The sequence below is a fragment of the Palaemon carinicauda genome, unplaced genomic scaffold (genome assembly GCF_036898095.1).
Source record: "Palaemon carinicauda isolate YSFRI2023 unplaced genomic scaffold, ASM3689809v2 scaffold567, whole genome shotgun sequence".
Classification (NCBI taxonomy): Eukaryota; Metazoa; Arthropoda; class Malacostraca; order Decapoda; family Palaemonidae; genus Palaemon; species Palaemon carinicauda.
Genome location: NW_027171835.1, coordinates 27,501 through 37,740, shown reverse-complemented (window position 1 = coordinate 37,740; position 10,240 = coordinate 27,501). Strand labels below are relative to the sequence as shown.

At 32.3% G+C, this 10,240-nt stretch overlaps 1 protein-coding gene across 1 annotated transcript in view; it reads right to left on the bottom strand.

Annotated features, from left to right (window-relative positions):
- Positions 1 to 3,509: 3,509 nt before the first annotated feature.
- Positions 3,510 to 10,240, bottom strand: part of LOC137637174 (uncharacterized) — a 24,152-nt gene continuing 17,421 nt past the window's right edge. The window contains exon 2 of the mRNA XM_068369444.1: positions 3,510 to 4,213. Coding sequence (XP_068225545.1) covers positions 3,510 to 4,213 — 704 coding nt within the window. The remainder of the gene's footprint in view (positions 4,214 to 10,240) is intronic.

The following is a 10,240-nucleotide window of genomic DNA, read 5'->3' as shown; positions in this document are numbered from 1 at the left end:
AACGTCTGCAAAGTCTTCTCACTCTTCAGGGATATAAGAGAATAATTGAATAATATTTTTGCTCTCTGTCTGTATATCGTTTTCTTGTTGCTCCATCGTCATCATACATAACCACACACACACACACACACACACACACATATATATATATATATATATATATATATATACATATATACATATACATAAATTTGGGTTTATAATTATATACACTTGTTTATGTATATGTACATATTCAGTATGTGTATATATATATATATATATATATATATATATATATATACCTCATGTTTTGTATATATATGTATATAATTTATATATACACATATATATATATATATGCATTTATATATTTATATATATATATATATATATATATATATATATATATATATATATATTATATACATATACATTTATACACAAACACACACACAGACACACACAGACACACACAAACACACACACACTCATATATATATATATATATATATATATATATATATATATATATATATATATATATATATATATATCTATATATATTCTCCTCCTACGCCTATTGATGCAAAGGATCTTAGTTAAAAATCACCATTCGTGTCTATCTTGAACCTTCAAATTATTGCTTCTCCATTCATGATCTCCTACTTCACACTTTACAGTCCTCAGCCTTTGAGGCCTAAGTCTTCCAACACTTCTAGTGCCTTATGAAGCCCAATTGAAAGCCATAAGTCTATCGGCTCCTTCATGGCAATCCGGGCGTTGTCTCCTACGTTGCCAAATGTCCTTCTCTGGATTGTTTAAAGGCCTACCGCTCCTGTTTACCCCTTTTAATCCCTGCGCTCGAATGTCTCCTGGGGCAATATACTGGACCTTTCTAGGGATTATCCCATACTACTGAGTTTCCGCATTCTCTAATCAACTCGTAAGTGTGAATTTATCTACCTACACTCACAAATTCCATCTCGTGGAGGCTCTACCATTTGTTATATATATATATATATATATATATATATATATATATATATATATATATATATATATGCGTAAAAATCACAGGAAAACGTGATGCTCAGTAAATTTCACTATGGAGCTGGAGAATAATTGTACCCTACCTTTTTTGGACTGTCGCATACATAGATGTAATAATAGTCTCAAGTTCAGTGTATACAGAAAGCCAACAAATATCTCGGCATATGTCCATTATTACTCAAACCAAGGAAACAAAGTAAAGAAATCTGTATTTACTTCTATGTTTTTAAGAGCATTCTGAGTCTGCAGCCCTGAATATATTGATGACGAAATAAATGGTATTAGAGCAATAGGTAAAAAACTAAAGTATCCTGAAATTGTGTTAGATGATGCCCTAAGAACAGCAAAAAAGACTTTTTTCGGTAATGATAACAGAAAAAACTATAACACACAAAATTTACTTGTACTACCTTATTGTGATTCATTTAAAGAAATTCCCCAACTGTTAAAAAACTTCAATGTAAATGTAGCATTTAAGAGTAAAAATACAATAAAAACAGCCTTAATAAAGAATTCTCCTGACATTACCAAGGGATGTGTATATCGTATTCCATGCAATGCTTGTGAAAAATACTATATTGGTCAAACTGGTAAAGCCCTAGAAAAGAGAATTGAACGACATAAGAAAAGTGTCAGGTATGCTCAAGATAATAATGCACTCTTTGCCCACGTTAGAGATAAAAATCACCCTATTAATTGGTCAGGTGCAAAGAAATTGGTTCATTCAAATAACTTAGTAGAAAGAAACATCATAGAGTCCAGTTTCATAAAAGAAACCTTTGAAAACAACTTGAATATTGGTCATGAAATGTATAAACTCGACGCCTTTATATGTAAAGAGATTTGTAAGCTATATAAAAAAAAAACATTAACCACTTAATGTAGAATTGAATGTATTTTGAATAATTAACGTCGGTGTGAAATTAATATTTAGACTTAAGCTACCATTCATTAAAGGAAACAATTATTTTATATAGTATGCATAAGTATATTGGCACTATATAGTGTTATGCTAGATATAAGTATTGATATATACATGATTATATGTTTATGATATTAATGTTGTATACATATAAATGTATATATGCATAAGTATGTATGTGTATATATGTATATATGTATATATGTATGTGTATATATATGTATATATGTATGTGTATGTATATATATGTGTATGTGTAAGTATTTATGTATATGTATATGTATTTGTATCTGTATGTATGTATATATATGTATATGTGTATGTATATGTATATGTTTATGTGTATATATGTATATATATGTATGTGTATGTATGTGTATATATATATGTATATATATATGTATATATATTTGTATGTTTGTGTATGTTTTGCTTATGTATTTATATAGATAAGGCTACCGCATTGACATATAAATAACTGTAATGAAAGTAAAATAAGAAGAAAACAAGAATATACCCGCCACTAGAAATGACCCTTTTTAGCAGGTGTCTAACGAGCTTGCGGACTCCTCCTCCTCACACCTGAGTCAAGCCCAGGTAGCGGGTAAGGGAGTGTCATTGATCTCTAAATCTCTATATGTATGTTCGTACTTTTGCTTTCCCTATAAATTGTAAGAAACCTCTCTCAATAAATCAGTCCTCTGAGGAAGTATCACGAAACTAGTCAGGACTCAAGTGTATATTCTGTATTTTCATTTTCCCTGTGGTTCTTCTGCATACATATATATATATATATATATATATATATATATATATATATATATATATATATGTGTGTGTGTGTGTGTGTGTGTGTGAGAGAGAGAGAGAGAGAGAGAGAGAGAGAGAGAGAGAGAGAGAGAGAGATCCTGTGTAAATTTAGGCAGGTAAACTGAAATAGTGTCATAAAGATACATGGGTTACACAGAATTATCGACAACAATTAAATATATTATCTATACGTAGTATAGACGCCCAATTATCTTCATTAAGAGTATCCGATACACTTTCTTTTTATATTATCATGCCTTCTTTCTATGGACTTTGTTCTAGCTTTGCAATTTACTTTGAATATTTTGTTTTAGGTTTGGCACGTTTTTATCTTCAAAATATAAGATACTTTTGCTTGAGTGTCATACCTGATGAAAATATCAATTTGTGTTTCATAGTCTTTGTAAGGATTTATCAAAACAAATAGATGATAGTTTTGAGTCATGAATGTTATACTGATAACGATACACAAGAATGCCAGGATTATAGAGATTTATTTCTGCACATCTTTTATATTAAAAATATGTAACATTTTTTTATTTGTATAACTAAATTATTTTGGAAGCTAAATTAATGTTTACATTAACAATGAAAAAAAAAATGTAGGCTACATTTCAAATTAATTAAAAACTGAATGAATATTTACATCACAAAAGAAAGAAAAGAATGAAAGGATATTTACATTGAAAATGAAAGAAAAACATTAATGATTTCAGTGAAATAAACAAAAAATGGGTACTATTCATTATGATTCCTCTTCATCAGATGATTCTAGATTTATATCAAAAGAATCAAAAAAATTGTCGATGGCTAAATCTCTTGAAGTATCATCCCTTTGAAGAGTCTCTGCATGGTTAACTGCATTTTTCCAATTTTCCGGTGTTACTTGCTGTAACGCTTCACTTATAAGAGATTTGAGGTCCGACATTTTAAAATTATTTTTCTTTGCCACATACTGTTTGACTTGGCTCCATATTAATTCAATTGGGTTATATTGACAATGATATGGAGGAAGTCTTACCACTTTGTGGCCGTGCTTACTCGCAATAATGTCAATTTCATACTTGCGTGGCCATCTTGACGTATGCTGTTTTACCATAGCAAGCAGATCATCCTTCAAGAGATCGTCTCCGGGGGTTTCTCCTTTCTCGATAAGCCAGTCTTTAATTACAGCTTTTCTATCGGATGTCGTAGGCGGTTTATCAATTTGGAAAGAGTGATAGGATGCATTGTCCATCACTATGATCGATGATGGCGGTATATTGGGAATGAATTGTGAAATGAACCACTCCTTGAATACAGTATGATTCATTTGTTTGTGGTAATCGCCATCGTTTTTAGACTGGAAAACAAGTTCACAGTTTGGAACAAACCCGCGTTCGGTCCCAGCATGAAGAACGATTAACCGACTACCTTTCCCAGTAGGGGGTTTAATACCGGTGGCATTTTCTGAATTGATGTCAATTCAATTTGATTAGAAACCTTACATGTCAACAAGTCCTTCCAGAAAGCGATGTGAGTTATTTCTAATATTTTACGGATTGGCTGCGATGATATTGCTGTACTATTTACAGGAAGTTCATAGGTATGTAAAGTCAAATTCCACAAGATATTATGTTCAGTGGCAGTGTCCCTGTACTTGTTAATAATTCATACTCAGGGATATGACATGCAAAGCCGAATAGCAATGAATGAGTGGTGTATAGAACTATCCCAAAATGCTGTATTCCGTCATTTTACTGACGCTAAATCTTCAAAAATCTCTATTATTATTATTATTATTATTATTATTATTATTATTATTATTATTATTATTATTATTATTATTATTATTATTACTACTACTTCTTGCTAAGCTACAACCCTAGTTGGAAAAGCAGAATCCTATAAGCCCAGGGGCTCCAACAGGGAAAATAGCTCAGTGAGGAAAGGAAACAAGGAAAAATAAAATATCTTAAGAAGCGTAATATCAAAATAAATATCTCCTATATGAAATATAAAAAAACTTTAACAAAACAAATGGAAGAGAAATAGGATAGAATAGTGTGCCCGAGTGTAGCCTCAAGCAAGAGAACTCTATCCCAAGACAGTGGAAGTCCTTGGTACAGAGGATATGGCACTACTCAAGATTAGAGAATGTTTCTCACACCTTTGATTATTACCATACCAGAATTAGGAAACAAATTTATTTTCAACTGCTGCAACCTCTTTTTGTTGTAAAACTCGGATGGAAAAATGAGGAGGCCAATACACTGCTTCAGTAATTGATGGAGAGAGTTGACTCGAGTGGCCTACCCTGCTATACAATGGGACTGATAAGGTTGAAAGAAGCAGACAGTTACTTGAGTAGCTAAACCCATCTATAGTCTATGGTTTGCAATGAGAGCATAGCTGTTAGGAACCTTGTTTTCAATTATGGCTCAGCAATAGCTTATTAGGAGGCAGCGGGTTACTAGGAATGTTGCAGAAAGTCGTAAACGATTAAAACATGATATTATCTACAAGGACAATATCTTGTCGATCTTTCAGTGGTCGGAAATTTAGTCTGAAGACTGTCACTGAGATGTGCATTAAAGATAAAAGACTTTTCACCTTCAACTTCTATACTCTATTTGTTAGGCCTATAAGTATTTCCATTCCGTAACTTGAATATCCAACCTAGAATATCCATCGAAAGTCACAAATAATTTCCAAGATTTCACTATAACTGTTGTTTGTTCGTAACTATGACGGTCTAAGTTCAAACAATATTCATAGACCATGTTTGATACAATTCTTTAAACATTTCCATTTTACAGAATTTGAAGGGTGAAGTAGATGATTGAAGGAGAAGTATTGATTGGAAAGCTCAAGATAGAGACGACTGGGGAAATGATTGGCGTAGGATATATATATATATATATATATATATATATATATATATATATATATATATATATATATATATATATATATATATATATATATATATATATATAATGAATTTTAATTAAAACTTTAAAATTTAAAAATATTCAAACTGGTCACTTTGATTTATGAAAAGTAACTTCACTAAAATAGTTTCTCCTTAAAAAAAAAGAAGAAAAAGAAGTCCTTGGGATCTGAAGCTGTAAGTCTAAATTCAGGTGGAATTGCGTAATCGTTTGTACACATGAATTGATCGTATTTGCTGCTACTGAAGAAACGCAGAAGGAATATAATTGCTGAGTTTTAGAATCCTGCCTAAAAACAACAACGTTCCTGCTGACTGTAAGTTCAGGTAGGCTTACAATGCGATGCTCTATAGATGCAGAAGCTGTAGTGCCATATAGGCCTACAATGCAACACTTAAAACACATCGATGCAGAAGCTGTAATGTCAGATAGGCCTACAATACAACGCTTAAAACTTAAAGATGCAGAAGCTGTAATATAAGATAGGCCTACAACTCAACGCTTTAAACGTATAGATGCAGAAGCTGCAATGTAAGGTAGGTTTGCAATGTAAGGCTTAAAACATATAAACCATTTGAAATCAAAATATGATGATGCTTTTATTCTTTGATATCGCCGCACTTGAAGAATTGTCTTCAACGGAACGAGGAGGAAGCAAGTTAATACCTTAGGCAGCTGGTGGTAACTGGCTGTTGGTGCAAACTCGCTTACTAAGCCATTTTCTAATCTTTCCTCCTAGTTTGGAACTTATTCTTATTTCTTCATCTGTGGCTTTGATCTAACTGATTTCATTCTTAGATTAGCGTTTTTAAATTGTCTATAGATATTCGAAACACTTAGGATTTCCTCCTCTCCTTTCTTGTTGCTGCTCCTCTCACTCCGAGCAACTTGCAGGGAAGCAAATTATTTCTTCGATTTCAGGGACAAAAAGGCTTTTACAAAGGCAGCCTATATCGAAATAATTAAATCCTATCGAAATAATTAAACCCCCAAATATATTTTTGATAAATGTATAATTCACATTAGATTTGGAATGAAGTTAAGATTTAATCATTAGAAAATCACATAGATATTTGAGATATCGATATATTATAAAACTATTTTGATGAGTATTTTCGTGTAGATGCGATTAACACCACGGTCGCCGTGTGTTTTGTTATCTTTTATTTTTGGTATCAACCATTATCATTATTTATGAATGTTACGGAGCATTCATATCTTAAGACAGTTATAGTGGTTTGAGTCCTTTTACTAAGACTTTCTTGATTATTTTTTTACATAAACAACTGTCTTCCTTAGTGAAAGTGTAAGTGTAATTATATTATTGCATTTTACGCTGAATTCGATTATGATGAAAATAGTTATGGCAACCTTTTATTGTTTTCCATCCATTTCCTTGATTCATGGCCGTCTTCTGCAATTATACAGCATAAACACACTTGTAACTCGTTCTCTTCATGTTCCAAAATGTTTTATATTACTTTCTTTGCACAGGTCACAAACAGCATCTCTGCATTTTCTCCTGAAATTTGCTTTAATTTTGAGCAAATTTATCCTTTTTTCATAATTAGATATAAATTTGAAAGTTCCTTTATTGGAACGAAAATTTGGTTGGGCTATTTGTTAGAACGTGTGAATGTGTATTGAAGCCTAGATGAAATGAAAGCATATAATCCAGTGGTTCTAACCTTTTCTAATTCGGGACATATTTGACGAATTCTGATATATATATATATATATATATATATATATATATATATATATATATATATATATATATATATATGATACAATGAAAATGTGTAATCAGTGATTTCGAGAATTCACTAAACTTTTCAGTGAATACGTGTAATCACTGACCGTTAATGAATACATGTATTCACTAAAGATTTCAGTGATTTCATGTAATCACTGAAAATGTGGATCAGTGATTGCATGAAATCCCTGAACGATGTCAATTACGTTGATAAAAATTCATACTTGATATTTCATTGGTATAGAATGTAATTTCAGTAATTAGGGTGTGATGTTTAATGTTCAATCACCATAATCTATCATACTATTAATAGTATGTTCTTCTCCAGCTGCAAGCAATCACATCGTTAGGTAGTAGATTGACCAGGACACCAGCCACCCGTTGAGAGACTACTGTTAGAGTGTCAATGGATCTTTTGACTGGCCAGATAGTACTACTCTGGTTACCGCTCATTTTTCTTTTGCTTACACATTTACCGAATAATCTGGCCTATTCTTTCCTCATTCTCCTCTGTCCTCATACATCTGACAACACTGAGATTACCAAACAATCCTTCTCCGATCTAGGGGTTAACTACTACACTGTAATTGATCAGTGGCTACTTTCCGCTTGTCAGTACAAAAGGGACTCTTTAGCTATTGTCAGCATCTCTTCTAGGAGAAGGACACCCCAAAATCAAACCACTGTTCTCTGGTCATGGATTAGAGATCTCTTGCTTGAGGGTACACTCAGGCATACTATTCCTTCTGTATAAATATATATACTGTATATATATATATATATATATATATATATATATATATATATATATATATATATATATATATATATGTGTGTGTGTGTGTGTGTGTGTGTGTGTGTGTTAACGTTATTTGTGATCTCAAGGCTATTTATACTGTTATTCACTATTTCTTATAGCATATATATATATTATTTCCTTATTCCCTTTCCTCAATGGTCTATTTTTCATATCGGAGCCCTTGGGCTTATAGCATCCTGCTTTTCTAACTCGGGTTGTAGCTTAGCAAGTAATAATAATAATAATAATAATAATAATAATAATAATAATAATAATGGTTGATGAATTCAATCCAAAATTGATATCAAAACCCAACATGGTGGTTTGTGGTTCCCGATTAATACCAGGATTTAAGCTTAAGTTTTTCCGTAACTGCACGAATTTAAAGTCGTTGTCTCCCGTTTAGGCAAGAAGCAAATCCTTGATGTCGCCATTGTCATATTCTAAGGATCCCTCACTTTTTGGGTGGGGTGGTTTTCCATGGACAATAACTAAATTTTTCCACATAGGATTTTAGCTCGGTAATAATTTCAGCTTTTAATTCACTCTACTTATTGCTTTACATGGTGGATGGAGCTTTGGAACTTTTAGTATCTGGTATGCTACTTTGGCTGCTCGCTTTGATGTCAATGCATGGAAAACCACAAATTTGGTTAAATGATCTTGATAAACCATTGTCCATTTGTAAGAATTCTAATTCATGTCTGTGAGATCAACCTATGCGACACCTTAATCTACCTAGCTACTCAGCAAACTAGAAACACAGGGAAGACAATAGACTCTGGGGCCTATTGCGACTGGCTATTTAGCTACTCAGCAAACTTGGCTCACAGGGAAAACACTTGACTGGAATTTATTACGATTGGGTATATATTTTCTTAGTTTAAACTCAGAGCACACGGAAAATAGCAGACTTCAGTGGTTATTACAATTGGCTTTTTAACTACTCAGCAAATGAACTACATGGTAAACACTGGTATACCAATGCCGTCACACGTCACGCACAAAGATTCAATCCTTCCCACCCTATCCCCCTTTCCTAACTGTAACCAGGTAGTTGGACAATTTGTATGTGAGAGTGGTTTCCTATTGTAGCCTACCTCTTGTGGGACCCCCTCACCAGAGTATGACTACTCGTTTTCCCCCCCTGAACGTGACAGGGAATATGTGTACAGTATATATATATATATATATATATATATATATATATATATATATATACATATATATATATATATATATATATATATATATATATATATATATATATATTCAGACACTTACACTTGATTATACAGGGGAGATATACTTATTTATGTATGTTCAGCTCATAATTTTAGCAGAATTCATTCGGAATAGATAAGAAAACAGTTGATGATGGAAAACATTCATACCAACAGTTGCAAGATACCATTATGGTAGATACTACAGTTCTCAGCCTTGAAAACTTGGGCCTTCCAACTCTTCTATTGCTTTGTGGATTACAGTTAAACATTAGGTGAACTAATTTCATTTGGGGAGTGTGAAGAGCATGCCCAAACTATCTCCACCTACCCATTACCATTATCTCATCCACTTATGGCACTCAAGAAATCGCTCTTATAGTTTCATTTCTAATCCTATTCTACCATTTAACTCCCAATATTCTTCTCTGGGCTTTGTTCTCAAATATACTGAATCTATTGGAGGTTATTTCATTGTCAGACCGTGACTCATATCCATACAGTAACACGGATTTCAATAAACTGATATATAGTCTGATTTTTATTTGTAATTTCAGGCGATTTGATTTGCAAATTTTACTTAAACTAGCCATTGTCTGATTTGCCTTTTTCAATCTTTCACTAAACTCTAATTCTAAAGACCCTATATTGGAGATCATAGTTCCAAAATACTTGAATGATTCAGCCTCATTAATACTTTCTCTTTCCAATGATATTTCATCTTCCATTGCATACTCCGTTCTCATCATCTGTCTTTCTTTTATT